This window comes from Typopeltis vanoorti, chromosome 7 (genome assembly GCF_054136105.1).
Source record: "Typopeltis vanoorti isolate ZY-2024b chromosome 7, IOZ_Tvanoo_1.0, whole genome shotgun sequence".
NCBI classification, from domain to species: Eukaryota; Metazoa; Arthropoda; class Arachnida; order Uropygi; family Thelyphonidae; genus Typopeltis; species Typopeltis vanoorti.
Window position 1 is genome coordinate 29,381,815 of NC_143555.1, and position 17,265 is coordinate 29,399,079.

The 17,265-nt window shown below is 36.2% G+C and overlaps 1 protein-coding gene across 1 annotated transcript in view; it reads right to left on the reverse strand.

Moving 5' to 3' along the window:
* LOC150104545 (aldo-keto reductase 1B-like) overlaps positions 1 to 17,265 on the reverse strand; it is a 197,844-nt gene that overhangs the window by 92,677 nt on the left and 87,902 nt on the right. The window contains exon 4 of the mRNA XM_090395759.1: positions 11,747 to 11,824. Coding sequence (XP_090251885.1) covers positions 11,747 to 11,824 — 78 coding nt within the window. The remainder of the gene's footprint in view (positions 1 to 11,746; positions 11,825 to 17,265) is intronic.

The following is a 17,265-nucleotide window of genomic DNA, read 5'->3' on the forward strand; positions in this document are numbered from 1 at the left end:
AAAGGAAAAGTTGGTCCTTGTTGGGGATCTAAATAGCAGAGTAGGAAATGATTGTCAGACATACAAAAATATTTTTAGAAAATTTGGAGAAAAGAGCAAAGCTAAATAATGGCAAATACCTCTTGGATTTCTGCTCAGGACATGGACTGGTTATTACTAACACCATGTTCCAACCTAAAAATGTGCACAAATTCACATGGAGAGAAGAGGCAAGGAAGAAGAAAAGTCTCATTGACTATGTTATTGTTAATAGTGATGTTTTCTCCCTAGTGCCGGTCACCAGAGTGTACAGAGGAATTGAAATTGGAAATGATCACCATTTAGTCTTGAGCAGGATAAAATTGAATTTCATATTGAAAAGAATAACATGTAAGAAAGTTTTAAAGCAAATAAAAGTTGATCAGCTCTCAGATGTAAAATGTAGACTAAAATATACAAATATTATTCATGAAAAAATGAAAGAGTTTCAGAGCAGGAACCAAACCTTGGAGATTCAGTGGGAAGCCCTGCAGGAAACACTGATTCATTCAGCCACAGAGGCATGTGGTGAGATTGTTTGCAAGGATAGAAAAATCAGAATTCCATGGTGCACACAGGAAGTTAAAGAGGCAGTGAAGGAAAAGAAGAAAGCATATCAAAAGTTCCTGGCAAATAAGTCAGCTTGTGCTCTTAGAGAATACAGAGAATACTAATTTTACACTGTGTAAAATTAGCTAAACAAAAGTCATGGGAAGGCTTTGATAAAAACATAGAAAATAAACATCAAGAAGGTGGCAAGATATTCGGGAGGTTGTTGAAGAAACTCAGAAATGGAGGAAGTAGTGTTGTAAAAGGAATTAGAGATGATAAAGGTGAAATGAAAACGGGAGAAAAAGATATCCTTGAAGTATGGAGTAATTACTTCGAAAAATTGTTAAATGAAGCAAGCAGTGAGAGCACAGTGGTAAAAAACACTCAACAGGCATACAGTCAGAAACACATATCCATACATCAAGTATAAAAAGCCATCAAAGGCTTGAAATGTGGAAAGACAGCAGAAATAGATGATATTCGACCAGAAATGCTGAAGTATGGAGGTATAAAAGTCTTACAGTGGCTGCACTGCACAGTTCATAAGGCCTGGACGAATTCCAGATGATTGGAGTAGAGCTCTCATAATACCCATATATAAAAAGGGAAACAAAACTGAATGTGAGAATTACAGAGGTATTTCCCTTCTGAGTGTTCCTGGTAAGATTCATGAAAGTATACTTGAGAAACGGTTGATAAGAATTGTGGAAGAAAAGCTTGGTGAAGAACAAGCTGGATTCAGGCCAAATACAGGCTGTCAGGATCAGATCTTCACTTTACGACAAATAGTGGAGAAATCATGGGAATATAACAAAGATCTGTATTTAAGTTTTCTGGAAAAGGCATATGACACAGTGGCAAGAGAGAATCTATTCAATATGCTACAGTTATATGGTGTCAATGGGGCATTATATCAAGCAATACTTAGTCTTTATAAGAGTTGTAAGTCAGCAGTTAGAATTGAAGTACAGGAAAATGGTTTAATGTTAAATCTGGTGTCCGACAAGGATGTACATTATTCCCTCTGTTATTCATTACACTGGCCAACAAAAAAAAATTTTTTTTTTCTGCTGATTATGATCTGACACTTGTTTTTTTACTAATTTGGGTGCGTCGATTTCAAATATCATTTTTCTCTATCACGTCAGGTTTTTCCTCTATGACATTTTCTTTTTGCTAATTTGTAAGTTTTTGATACTTTTAAGGAGGCAGTACTATTTAGAGGATCAAAAAAATGGATTTTTTAATATTATTTTCTGAAAGTATGTACTTTTAGAAATCTGTTCCTAACATTTTATCAAGAAATCCGAAAAATTCCTGAAGATATAGCCTATTATTCAAAGCGGTGCGCAGATCAGAATCGCAGTGCTCACTGCTCTCGCTTGTTAGTAAACGAATAAATAAATGCGTAAGAACTTGCAACGGCACGTACTGGTACTTTGAATGCGAGAGAGGCCGATAACCGACCTAATACATTTAGGTGATGAAAAGTAGGCAATGACAACTACCTAAAACAAATGAATGCTATATGCGTCATAGCAGACAAAGAACAATCAAAATCAGTCAATTGTTAATATTGTGAAAGTATGATGAGTGCTTATAACGTTTCAATAAAGTCTCTGGTTTTTTTTGTCTTGTTAATTGCATGTTAATCGGCAGTGAGAAAGTGAAGAAAATACATCATGTCTACTACTCGAAATTGTGTCAATAGTGTAGATTCCTTCTGCTACATTTGTGGCAGCTTTACTGTTCCTAGTCAAAGGACAAATATCACTGATTTCATTAAGAAAGTGTACTTTGCATATTTTGACATAAAAATTGCAGATCAGGACAAGTTATGGGCTCCAAATAAAGTGTGTAAGTCATGTGTTAGAAAATTTACGACAGTGGAGCAAGGGAAAACGCCAAAAATTAGCTTTTGGCATTCCAATGATTTGGCATGAACCGAAAAATCACGTAGATGATTGCTATTTTTGTTTATTTCAGACTTCTAGTTATAATAAGAAGAATAAGAAAAAAATTGTGTATCCAAATCTCGACTCAGCAATTCGGCCAGTTACTCATTCCAATGAAATAGTCGTGCCAATTTATAAAGGACGTTTACTAACAAGCGAGAGGTGAGTGCTCCGATTCTGATCTGCGCATTGCTTTGAATAATAGGCTATATCTTTGGGAATTTTTCGGATTTCTTGATATTAAAAATATATGATATATGATATTAAAAAATATATATTAAAAAAATTAAAAAAAAAAAAACGTGTACATTCAGGCAAATACAAATATGAAATTTATGACAAGCATCAAACAGAAGATCAGTCATATTTTAACATTTAGATTTTTAATCCAGTTGATTGCCTCTGCAGATCGGTCAAAGATATCCTTATAGTCACCTGGATATGCTGTCAGATCTCATTCCTGTACTATAAGGTGAATGGTTTGGGTCTCGGCTCCACAGGGACAGTGGGGATTTGGTATCTTACCCCACTTTGAAAGTGAGTCTCCACCTACACCATGGCCTGTAGGAATCCTGTTAGCCGTCGTCCATATATTCCTGGGCAAGTCAAATCCAGATGGTTTTTGGAAGATGTTTATGTGATACTGCTTGGGACCACAGTACATCCCATCTACTCACCATACTGTCATTCTGGATAAGAAGATTATGGACGGTTTTTATGGTGTAGATCTTTTGGATTTTAGTCTATTAGATAACGCGTCTGGAATAAATTCATGTATTGGGAGATTTCGGTTATTTAAAATTCTGTTATATTCACGAAGCAAGGCTTCCTGTCTTTGCAGTTCCAGAGTAGCAATATAGCTCAAAGTGGAGAGACATTGTAAGGGTGTACTCCTAATGCAACCTGTTATTAAACATATTAAGTTGAGTATTTAGTTTATTGAAATGGTAACTATTGAGCCAGACAGGAGCACCTGGGTACTATGAGAGTTCTACTCCAATCATCAGGAATTAGTCCTTCTGTCCAAGCCGTCTGAACTATGCAGTGTAACCATTGTAAAACTTTTATACCTCCATACTTGAGCATTTCTGGTCTAATATCATCTACTCCAGCTGCCTTTCCACATTTCAGACTTTTGATAGCTTTTTCTACTTCAAGCATGGATATGTATTCCTGATTGCATGCCTGGTCAGTATCTTTTTATCACTATGCTGTCATCACTGCTTATTTAATTTTTAGCAATTTTTCGAAGTAATTACTCCATACTTCAAGAATATCTTTTTCTCCAGTTTTCATATCACCTTTATCATCTCTAATTCCTTTTACAGCACTCTTTCCACCATTTCTGAGCTTCTTCAACAACCTCCAGAATATCTTGCCACCTTCTTGATATTTATTTTCTATGTTCTTACCAAAGTCTTCCCATGACTTTTGTTTAGCTAGTTTTACACACTGTTTAGCTTTCTTACATTTGTCTCTGTATTCTCTAAGAGGACAAGCTGATTTGCCAGGAACTTTTGATATGATTTCTTCTTTTCCTTCACTATCTCTTTAACTTCCTGTGTCAACCAGGGAATTCTGATTTTTCTATCCTTGCAGACAACCTCGCCACATGCCTCTCTGGCAGAATCAATCAATGTTTTCTTCAGAGCTTGCCAGTGAATCTCCAAGGTTTGATTCCTGTTCACAAACTCTTACATTTTTTCTTGAATAATGTTTGTATATTTTAGTCTACGGTTCACATCTGAGAGCTGCTCAACTTTTATTGTTTTAAAACTTTCTTACAAGTTCTTCTTTTCAATATGATATTCAATTTTATTCTGCTTAAGGCTAAATGGTGGTCACTTCCAATTTCAAATCCTTTGCACACTCTAGTGTCCATATATCCTGCACCAGAGAGAAAACATCACTATCAACAATGATATAGTCAATGAGACTTTTCTTATTCCTTGCTTCTTTTCTCCATGTGAATTTGTGCACATTTTTATGTTGGAACATGGTGTTAGTAATAACCAGTCCATGTCCTGAGCAGAAATCCAACAAGTATTTGCCATTATTATTAGCTTTGCTCTTTTCTCCAAAATTTACCCAAAATATTTTTGTATGTCTGACAATCATTTCCTACTCTGCTATTTAGATCCCCAACAAGGACCAACTTTTCATTTTTCATTGTGTCACTTGCTTTTTCTAAAGCATCAAACAATTCCTCCACTTCTACCTTAGGAGAATCTTCTGTGGGATCATAGACATAAATATGTCTCATTGTCCAGTTCCCCATTCTGATATTTGCCCACATCACTCTACTTGAAATTGCCTGCCATTCAAGAAGATTAGCCTCATGTTTAGTGTTGAATATAGCTATAACTTCTTTTCCTTGATTGTCATTGCCTGAATATAACATTTTGTATTTATAGGTCAGAAAGATCTCACCAGTTTTTGTCTTTTTTGTTTCAGTCACCCATCTGGTACTTATCTAATTCCTCAGCTAGCTCCATTTCTTTGCCATTCAGGCTTCTTATCTTGATAGTACCAATCTTCAATTCTGGTGATATTGAGTTGGGGTGTGTTTTAGGATTTGTTCCAGTAGCTGACTTTCCGCTGTTCACCCTGGTTCCTGGCGAAAACAACAGGGGGCCTTGTTTAACTGGGTGACATCCCAACCGGCATGAAATTCTATCATGTTGTACCATCATTTAATATTGGTTTAAGCCAATAAGAATACAATTTGGTCGGCTAAATCCCAAATTTCCAGCCCATCCTCGTCTATCCAGGTAGATACCTATCAGGGTGAACCATGAGAAGGTGAGGATTGGACATTAGATCAGAAGCCCTGGTCGGTTCTCTACATTCGTTTAAAGGCTATGTGATGATCTCCTCTCAGTTATACATCTTTGATCCTTAAGCACCCCGAGAAATTAGGGAACAAATTGGGTCTGAACAAATTGGTAACTTATGGATCTGAGAGCTGGGTCAGAAGTAAAACACTTGACCAAACAGTAGGGACTGCAGACATGAGAGTCCTGAGAAAGATTAGAGGTGTGAACAGATGGCATGAATGGCAATATCATAATAAAAACGAGGATATTAGGAAAGAACTTGACATTGTCAACATCCAGGAATGCATTAGCAGAGCTAATCTCAGGTGGTATGGTGCCTTAAACAGAATGGGTGAGGAAAGATTAGCAAAATAAGTGTTCTCTGACAGGTTTGCGTGAAAACGACCCAGATTAAGACCAAGATATAGGAGAATTGAAACAGTACAAAGTGCCTAAGATGATAGAAATATGAGATCTGATAATGTTGGAGTCTTGACAAGTAACAGAATGATTTGGAGGAAAATTGTAGATAGGAAGTTAGTAATGTAAATTTTTCATGTAGTACTATCATATCCTGTACACCCCTTGAGGGTACATGACAGGAATTCGATGATGATGATGATGATGATGATAGTGTCATCATATTGTAAAGTTGATGATCTGTGAAGTCTGCAGTTTTGATTCCAATGTTCATAAGTTTTTAGGGAGATATGATCGCTTTGGTGGCTTCTGATATTATTTATGAATTTTATGATGGCAAATTTTCGTCTGTCCTCTAGCAGGTTGAGCCAACATTCCTATTGGGCTCTGATGTTGTTAGTGGATGAGACTGCACCAATGATAATCTTGGATGCTTTTGCTTGTATTTTGTCTAATTTTTCCTTTACCGATGAGGCTGAAGGTGTTACGTCCATTCGAGTTACGTCCTCTCGAAGATACGTCCTTGATCACATAAAAGAATAAATAACAATTTAGGCTATACTTTTGAACAGATAGGTGCTGCATATTCCATTATTGGCCTTAGTAGTGTAGTGTAAGTAATTTTGAGGATTTTTGTCTTTGCACCCAATTTGTTCCACAAAGCCTTTTCAGTATATTTAATTTTTTTTAGAGCTCTGTTGGAAGTGTTAGAGATGTGTTGTGTAAAACCTAATTCCTGATCAAGCGTAATACCAAGGTATTTTGGATTTGCGAGTTTTTCAAGTAGCTTGTTGTTGATTATGACTTTGGGATTGTAGGGATGTCTATTTTTCCTGTCTGTACTAAAAGTGCTTAGTTTTGTTTTGTCTGGGTTGATTTTGAGTTTATCATCATCATCATCATCATCAAATTCCTGCCATGTACCCTCAAGGGGTGTACAGGATATGACAGTACTACATGAAAAAATTACATCATTACTAACTTCCTATCTACAATTTTCCTCCAAATCAGTCTGTTACTTGTCAAGACTCCAACATTATCAGATCTTATATTTCTATCGTCTAAGGCACTTTGTACCGTATCAATCCACCTATATCTTGGTCTTCCTCTGGGTCGTTTTCCTGCCAACCTGGCAGAGAACACTTGTTTTGCTAATCTTTCCTCTCCCATTCTGTTCAAGTGACCATACCATCTGAGATTAGCTCTGCTAACGCATTCCTGGATGCTGACAATGTCAAGTTCTTTCCTAATATCCTCATTTTTAATATGATATTGCCATTGATGCCATCTGTTCACGCCTCTAATCTTTCTCAGGACTCTCATATCTGCGGTCTCTAGTCTTTGGTCAAGTGTTTTACTTCTGACCCAGCTCTCAGATCCATAAGTTAAAATTGGTTTGAACACAGTTTTGTATACAGCTAATTTAGTGTTCCGACTAATTTCTTTCTTATTCCATATGAATTTATTCAATTGACTTCCCACGATACCAGCTTTGCTGATTCTGTTGTCTATCTCTATATTTAGTTTACCATCTTCAGTAAAAATTGTGCCTAAGTAGCTAAAATGTTTTACTTGTTCCACAGGTTCTCCATTCACAACACAGTTGACATTTTCAATGATTCTGCCTATTTTCATTGTCTTTGTCTTTTTATTGCTGACCTTCATACCATATCTATTACAACAGCTATTCAATTTAGTCAGAGAATCTTGCAGACTTGTAGCGGATTTATTTAGAAGTATAACATCATCCGCATAAAGCAAAGAGCTGACATTAACATCTCCAATTTTGATATCAGGTTTAATACCACATTCCTTCATAATGTGATCCATATAGATAATGAATAACAGAGGGGATAATGTACATCCTTGTCTCACACACCAGATTTAACATTAAACCATCTTCCTGTACTTCCTTCAATTCTAACTGCTGACTCACAACTCAAATACAGACTAAGTATTGCTTGATATAATGCCCCATTGACACCATATAACTGCAGCGTATTGAATAGCTTCTCTCTTGGCACCTTGTCATATGCCTTTTCCAAATCAACAAAACTTAAATACAGATCTTTGTTATATTCCCATGCTTTCTCGACTATTTGTCGTAAAGTGAAGATCTGATCCTGACAGCCTCTATTTGGCCTGAATCCAGCTTGTTCGTCACCAAGCTTTTCTTCCACAATTCTTCTCAACCGTTTCTCAAGTATACTTGCATAGATCTTGCCAGGAACACTCAGTAGGGAAATACCTCTGTAATTCTCACATTCAGTTTTATTTCCCTTTTTATATATGGGTACTATGAGAGCTCTACTCCAATCATCAGGAATTCGTCCCTCTGTCCAGGTTTTCTGAACTATGCAGTGCAGCCACTGTAAGACTCTTATACCACCATACTTCAGCATTTCTGGTCGAATATCATCTACTCCTGCTGCCTTTCCACATTTCAAGCCTTTGATGGCTTTTTCTACTTCAAGGATGGATATGTATTCCTGACTGCATGCCTGGTCAGTGTTTTTTATCACTGTGCTTTCATCACTGCTTGTTTCATTTAGCAGTTTTTCAAAGTAATTACTCCATACTTCAAGGATATCTTTTTCTCCTGTTTTCATTTCACCTTTATCATCTCTAATTCCTTTTACAGCACTCTTTCCTCCATTCCTAAGCTTCTTCAACAGCCTCCAGAATATTTTGCCACCTTCTTGATATTTATTTTCTATATTCTTGCCAAAGTCCTCCCATGACTTTTGTTTAGCTAGTTTTACACACTGTTTAGCTTTCTTACATTTGTCTCTGTATTCTGTAAGAGTAAAAGCTGACTTATTTGCCAGGAACTTTTGATATGCTTTCTTCTTTTCCTTCACTGCCTCTTTAACTTCCTGTGTCCACCAGGGAGTTCTGATTTTTTTATCTTTGCACACAACCTCACCACATGCCTCTCTGGCAGAATCAATCAATGTTTCCTTCAGAGTTTGCCACTGAATCTCCAAGGTTTGATTCCTGTTCTCAAACTCTTTCATTTTCTTTTCAATAATATTTCTGTATTTTAGTCTACAGTTTACATCTGAGAGCTGCTCAACTTTTATTCGCTTTAAAACTTTCTTACATGTTATTCTTTTCAATATGAAATTCAATTTTATCCTGCTCAAGACTAAATAGTGATCACTTCCAATTTCAAATCCTCTGTACACTCTGGTGTCCTGCACTAGTTGGGAAAACATCACTATCAACAATAACATAGTCAATGAGACTTTTCTTATTCCTAGCCTCTTCTCTCCATGTGCATTTGTGCACATTTTTATGTTGGAACATGGTGTTAGTAATAACCAGTCCATGTCCTGAGCAGAAATCCAACAGATATTTGCCATTATCATTAGCTTTGCTCTTTTCTCCAAATTTTCCCAAAATATTTTTGTATGTCTCACAATCATTTCCTACTCTACTATTTAGATCCCCAACAAGGACCAACTTTTCCTTTTTCATTGTGTCAGTTGCTTTTTCTAAAGCCTCAAAAAATTCCTCCACTTCTACCTTAGTAGAACCTTCTGTGGGACCATAGGCACAAATAAGTCTCATTGTCCAGTTCCCCATTCTCATATTTGCCCACATTACTCTACTTGAGACTGACTGCCATTCAAGAAGATTAGCCTCGTATTTTGTGTTGAATACTATGGCTACTCCTTCTTTTCCTTGATTGTTATTGCCTGAATATAACATTTTGTATTTATTGCTCAGAAAGATCTCACCAGTTTTGGTCTTTTTTGTTTCAGTCACCCCTATTATGTCGATCTGGTACTTATCTAATTCCTCAGCTAGCTCCATTTCTTTGCCATTCAGGCTTCTTACGTTGATAGTACCGATCTTTAACTCTGGTGATGTTGAGTTGGGGTTTGTTTTCAGATTTGTTCCAGTAGCTGACTTTTCGCTGTTCGCCCTGGTTCCCTGGCGAAAACAACGGGGGCCTTGTTTAACCGGGCGACGCCCCAGCCGGCATGAAATTTTGTCATGTTGTACCATCATTTTTTATTTTGGTTTAACCAATAAGAATACAATTTGGTCGGCTAAATCCCAAATTGCCAGCCCATCCTCGTTCGTTCAGTATCAAAGTAGATACCCAACAGGGTGCACCACGAGAAGGTGAGGATTGGACATTAGGTCAGAAGCCCTGGTCGGTTCTCCGCATTCCTTTAAAGGCTATGTGGAGGTCTCCTCTCAGTTATACAGCTTTGACCCTTAAGCACCCCCATTTTGAGTTTAAGACATTAAAAAGTAGTATATAGGGGATGTGAGTCTGCAAGATTTAAGGTAATCAGTGGTATGCCAGAAGAATCAGTCCTTGGTCCATTGTTATTCAATCTGTACATTAATGACATTGGGAAGGATTTGACAAGTGACAAACAGCTATTTGCTGATGATACAAAGATAAGCAGAGTAATCAGGAATGCTGTTAACATGCAGTACTTGCAGAATGGTTTGAACAGGCTGGAATTGTGTGCATGTGAAAATGGATGTCAGTTCGATGTTAGTAAATGTAAAGTCATGCACGCTAGTGTGATTACACATCCAGTGTCATATACTGGTGGATTATTTTAGAATAAACTGATCAGGCTAGGGATCTTGGAGTGTTAGTAGATAGGAATTTAAAGTTCAGGGACCATGTAGCAAAGATTACAAATACAACTGAAAAGATAATTGTAATGCTAAAAAGAAGTTTGATATGTAAAAGTAAGAATCATTTTGCCTCTTTTTTTTACAAAGCCTTGATAAGACCTCACTTGGACTATTGTGTGCAGGTCTGGTCTACTGGTTTCCATTGTGATTCCGATGTAGTTGAAGCGAGTGCAAAGGAGATTGTCAAAAATGTTATCAGTATTGTGGAATACTGATTATGAAGACAAATAGACTGCAAACACTAGCAAACAGAAAAAAGAGGGGTGATATGATTGAGACTTGCAAAGTTCTGAAATGGTCATACAGGATTTCATTTTATGAAGGGTGTTATCTTGGAGTTTTAGTAGACAAGAAGTTGAAGTTCTAAGGCTATACTTGTATTACCAAAGAGATTGCAAATACAATTCAGAAATTGCAATGCTGAAACAAACTTTAACAAGTAAAGATAAGCGAGTCAATTTTCCCCTTCATTAGGCCTTAATAAAACTTCACTTGGACTATTGTGTGCAGGTCTGGTCTCCTGGCTTCCACAATGATTCTGATACAGTGGAGAGAGTGCAAAGGAGTGTTAAAAATGATATCAGGATTGTGGAATAGTGATTATGAAAACAGGCCGAGAATTTGTAGACTGCAGACGCTGGCAAACAAGAAAAAGATGGGGTGATATGATTGAGACCTACAAACTTCTGAAATGGTCATACAGAATTTCATTTTATGGAGAGTGTGGAAAGGATGAGAGTGCATCCTTGGAAGTTAAGAATGGATGGCAAGGAAGGGGGGGGGGTGAGCTAGATTTTTTTTTTTCACACAGAATAGTGTGTGACTGGAATGGATTGCCACCACTGAATGATGTGTGTGCAAGCAGAGTGAATGAATTCAAGAACAAGCATGCAGCTAGTACAAGTAATATGTGGTCTCCATCAACTTCCTGAAGTACTAGTAATAATAATAAAGCTAAAATCAGATTTAAAAAATATTAGTTTAAAATAAATAACATTTAACATTAAATCAACACAGTTCTTAACTTTTTGAATTCAATATATAAAATTTTATGTGACTTCTTATATCAGTGGTGATTTAATCGATTTATTTTTTGAATATTAAAAATAAGAAAAAAACTGAATAAAAAAATTAACATCTATAAAATTTTAAATGTCAACTGTCAAATGCACTGGAAGATCTGATCACAGGTAGGTAACATTTAAAGGTTACGAAATTATTTTGTGGGTCACACAAATGGCCTCTAGATGCGTGGCCTGACTATTCACAATTATTTCACATATAACCCAATTATAATGTTTAAGAAATGATCCTTACCTGCCAAGTTTCAACATAATCAATGTCACTTGTTATCACTTCACCATTCTCATTTTTTGGCATTATGACATCTCCTTCCTTTATTAAAAACAATGTAATAATTATATAGCATTTAATCAAAAACACATTGTAAATACAATAAGAAAAAAAAATGACATCTCCTTCCTTCATTAAAAATGATATAATTATACAGCATTTAATCGAAAAAACATTGTGAATACAATAAGAAAATAGTATTTCAAGGGAGGAAAAATTAGTAACAATCGCACAAGTAAATAAACCAATTGTTAATGCACAACATAATTCAGGAAAACAAACTCTTCCTGATATCTTCAAGGGATATACAGGATACTATAAAAGGATTACTATATGATCAAGTTGATTGACAATTTTCTGCCAAATTGCCATTATTTTTTTAATGTGACATCTTTCCAAGAAAGGCACAAGCTATATATAGAACATTAGTACCATGAGAGTTGTAAGGATTTATTTTTTGTTTTATTATTAATTTTTGTAATTTTTTATTCCTTTCTTTTTCTCCTAGTCCAAAAATCCTGCTATAAAAGTCAAATAATGTCAGCCACTTCAGGTGCCTAATAAGTAAAACAAGTGATAAAATTCATCTAATATCTAAAGATAATCACAATACATCCATGCCTAGGGATGATTCAAACTAACAGCCTATTACATTAACCATTGGGCCAACCATGCTGGTAAATTTGTCAAGATTCCCAATATTTGGATTTTACATTTTGTTCATCTAAGTACTTCTAAAAGTATTTAGTAAAATTTCTGATGAGTAATTCTTGCACCAACCCACCTAGGTCTTCATCTAACTATTGGACTTTTTTTGTGTCTTTACTTATGTCCTCTCGAAGATATGTCTGTGATCCCATAAAAGAATAAATAATATTTTTGGCTATACTTTCAAACAAGATGCAAGCGAGCGTAAGGCAAAGCATGAATGGTGGCAACCTCCCTCAGCAGTCTGCATGTGTCTTCAACAGTTCCTCTGTTGATTTTGTGTTTGAGAAATGGGTTATTTGTTTATTTATCATTAAATATTTTGCAATGTTTTGTGCTATATGGCCCCTATATGCACAATCAAAAAACCTAGTGAAGAATCACAGAAAAAAGAAGCGAGCAATTAATCTTGAAACAAAGTTGCAAGTTATAAAGCAACATGAAGCCGATAAGCCCATCAACGTGATCGCACATGACTTCAGATGGTCTCATTCCACAGTGACAACCATTTTGAAAAATAATGATAAAATCATAGAGGCTGTGAAAGGGTCTGCTTCCATTAAATCGACGATAGTGACAAAGCAACGACAAGGTACTATCGGTGATATGGAAAAGCTAATTGCATCATGGATAGAGGACCTGAACCAAAAGCGCATATCCCTTAGCACTGTGACCATAACCACTAAGGCACTAAGTCTCTTCAACATGTTGAAGGAGAAAGCAGAACCCGATTATGACTACGAATTAAATGCTTCTTCCAGTCGTTTCATGAGATTCAAGCAGTGTTTTGCGCTGCATAATGCGAAAATGAATGGAAATCTCTAAGTAGTGATAAGGCTCCAAGGATTTTGTGGAAAAATTGGATAAAATTATTACTAAGGAAAATTATTTGCCACAGCAAATATTTAATATGGATGAGACAGCCTTGTTTTGGAAAAAAATGCCTGAGTGGACATTCATCCACAAAAAGCTAAAATCTATACCTAGTTTCAAAGCTCTTAATACCAGTATTACAATTCTGTTACGTGTAATGTGGCTGGATATAAACTGAAACTATTTATTGGCACAGTGAGAATCCATGAATCTTCAAAAACATTAGGAAGCATACTCCCAGTTCATTATCGGAGCAATAAGAAGTCATCCATGACTCAAAAATTGTTTGAGGATGCCTTAATCAACTGTCATGCGAGTGAAATAAAAAGCTATTGCATGAAAGAAAATGTAGAATTTAAAATTTTATTAATTCTAGATAATGCTCTGGGTCATCCATCTTATAGCGGTGGTAATCTCCACCAAGGTCAAGGTCATGTTTTTCCCTCCGAACACTACTTTATTGATCCAACTGATGGATCAGGGAGTTCTTGCAGTGTTTAAGGCTTATTATCTATGGAGAACGTTTTCACAAGCCATTTCTGCTACTGAAGGAAATGACCAGACACTCGTGCAGTTCTGCAAAACATTCAATATTTATCATGCTATTAAAAATATTGCTGTGGCTTGGGACGAAGTGAACGCTCAATGTATGAGTGGCATATAGAAAAAGACATTAAAAAGGTTTGTGCATGATTTTGGAAGTTTGTAATAGTGGGTCTAGCAAACAATCTGAATCTCAAAGTGAATGATGATGATGACATAATTCAACTCATAGAAAGTTCCCCTGAAGAGTTGACCAACAAAGAATTGGTTGAACAGGAGGAACAGTGTGTTGCAGAAGAGAAGAACGAGAAAAGGAAGAGGGAAAAGAGAAACAGGAAGAGGTAGTTAAATAATTTACATTGAAGGGTCTTGCAGAAATGTTCTTTGCAGTTAGTGATGTTCTCAAAATGGTTGAAGACATGGATCCCACTGTTGAATGCTACTTAATAATAGAAACGAAAGTACACGATGCGTTTGCTTGCTATGAACAAATTTATGATGAAAAGAAGAAGAGGAATAGGCAAAGCACACTGGACATTTTCATCAAAAAAAACAAAGGTTAGACCAGAAAAGCCACAGCCTGATCGTTCACACAGGAAAGATAATGAAAATGTGATTGCGAAGAAAGATTTGGGTGATTATTCTCCTGTTTTATAGTGGCAGTAACACACAGTACAGTTTTATAATTACCTTGATGGACCTGTGATTTCAGTCAGGATTTCTCCATGACTGTAGGTTGTAAAGAGTCCAGCTATTCCTGTCTTGGGCCTTTCTTCTCCATTTTCTTCCAACTTTCTTAATCATTGGGTCTTCCCACCTTAAGGCTGGTCTTCCAGGTTTCCTTTTGGTATCTCTCGGAAACCAGTTTGTAACTCTAACTGTCCATCTGTTGTCTCTCATTCTGGCGAGATGTCCTGCCCATCTTCTGTTGCTGTTGTAGATTGCTTTTATTATATCCATGAGTCCAGACTTCTTCCTGATTTCTGTGTGTCTTGTGTGGTCTATTTTGTTTATATTGCACATTCTTCTTTCTATTACAGTTTTATAATAAGATTTAAAAACTAAGATGACAGTATACTTATTACAGTCAAGTCCCTAACTCCCTATAACTCTGTTGATTTAATGTATCGACTGACATCCGACTGCCAGATGGAATGGAACCCGGACGCGAGTCGAAGGATGACCGTACTTGTTTTGCTAACACCTTAGCAAAACAGGTATTTTAAACACCTTTCCTATCGCCTTAACTCTGCTCACATTTTTGAATGCTAACAATGTACTGTTCCTTCATCATACTTATATATATATGTGTGTGTGTGTGTGTGATTCTGCTACTGACACCCTTAATATTTCTCACAACTCATAATTTTATTCACTCTTTCAATATTTCTCATATGACTAATCTAATCTTTGATTAGCTGTTTTCTTTCTCACCCAATTCTCAGACCTTTAAACTAAAATTGTTTTGTACTCATTGGCATGCTGGTTAACTTCTCTCTTACCTTCATATCAGTTTGCTCATCTGGTTCGACATAATATGAGTTTTGGCTATTGCCATATTCCCTAAAAGTTTTGAGCAGCTGAATATTTTACTTAATCTATAGGTTTTTCATGAGAATTCAGATAATTTTCCATGTTCCTGATTTTTTTTTTTTGTGCCAACTGCTGTAACAAATGTAACAATTATGCAATTTAGTGGATTTCAAAAATCCATACTGGATTTGTTGAGAAGTATAGCATTATATAATAACCACAGAAATAAATTTTTATGAATTCTATGCATGATTTGATTAAAACAAAAGAACCATATATCTATTTCAAAAGCAGATAAAGGAAAAGCTGCAGTGGTAATTGATAAGGCCGACTATCAGAAGAAGATAGACTACCTTTTACAGGATATCCTCACCTATTAAGAAAATAACTACAAAAACACACTAACCAATTAAATAAGCTCCTTGATGAAAGCTGGGATCAAAATACTTCGTATCAGTTATGCACTCATTTTGGAAGGACTCCTTGTTTATATGTCGTACCAAAAATTCATAAAGACTGTTGAGTAAGACCATTTGTGAATTACATTGATTCTCCCACAAAGAATTGCTAAGTTTCTTTCATGTTTCTTAACTTCCCATATTTGGAAATCCAGTTCATCAAGAATGACACATTTTCTTGAAAAAAATCAAGGATATTCAAATACAAGAGTCAGATATGTTAGTCAGTTTTGACGATGTTTCACTATTTACCAATTCCATTATCTGACACTATTAGTTTACTAAGTGATGATTTCCTTTCAGATGTTGAAGATTTTTCAATTTGTTATAGTACAATCAGATTAAAACAAAAGAACCATATATCTCTTTCAAAAGCAGATAAAGGAAAAGCTGCAGTGGTAATTGATAAGGCTGACTATCAGAGGAAGATAGACTACCTTTTACAGGATATCCTCACCTATCAAAAAATATAGATGTTTTTCAGCTTGAAAAACACCTATATTTTTCATTTTACGATGAATGTTGTGAAGCCCTTTTACATCAGCCTAACCCGAATCGAAATGGTCATGTCTCTCTTTCCCCCCAAAAATTTGGGAGATTCTCATTTTACGTAGACATCAAAAATAGTTTTAATATTGAAAGTTTATTTTTTGCTTGGTTAGACTTTAATAAATTTAGTTTAATCCTTTATCCAAGTGTGAGCAAACAAAGTTTGCGCCTGAAAATATCTTCAGGACTGGGGTCAGGTAGTACAACACCGGGCAACTTGTAGCAAAGGTGGACCAAGCTAACACCACTCCTATCTCAGTATCTCCCATAATGCAAAGCACATCTCCTTGTGGACATGTATAATGCTATGCATTAAGGGAAGGGCCACTACCCTGACCGGTTTCCTTTATTGAGGTCTCGTCAGTGTGAGCCCATGTGGTTAGCCTAGTTGCTATGTCCACCTTTACTACGAGTTGCCTCAGTCCTGAAGATACTTTGTTTGCTTACACTTGGATAAAGGATTAAACTAAATTTATTATAGTCTAACCAAGTGAAAAATAAACTTTCGAACATCTTTCTCTAAATCCAGAGTGATTTAATAATAAGGTGGCACATCTTTTGGCAACTCCTATAGGTAAGGATGACCTCTCCTATCGCTTCTGCCTTATTATCTCCACTCTGGGCCTGGCTCCCACTGACGAGACCTCAATGGGCCACTACCCATACCCACCAGCATGGGTAGTGGCCCTTTCCCTTAATGCATAGCAGTATATAGATGCATTGCATCAGTGCAAAATTTGTATCCCGTTTGTTGACAGATGATCAGAAACAGCAAAACATCAGAGATCTGTTGTGCCCATCCACCCTTTTCTCCAGACT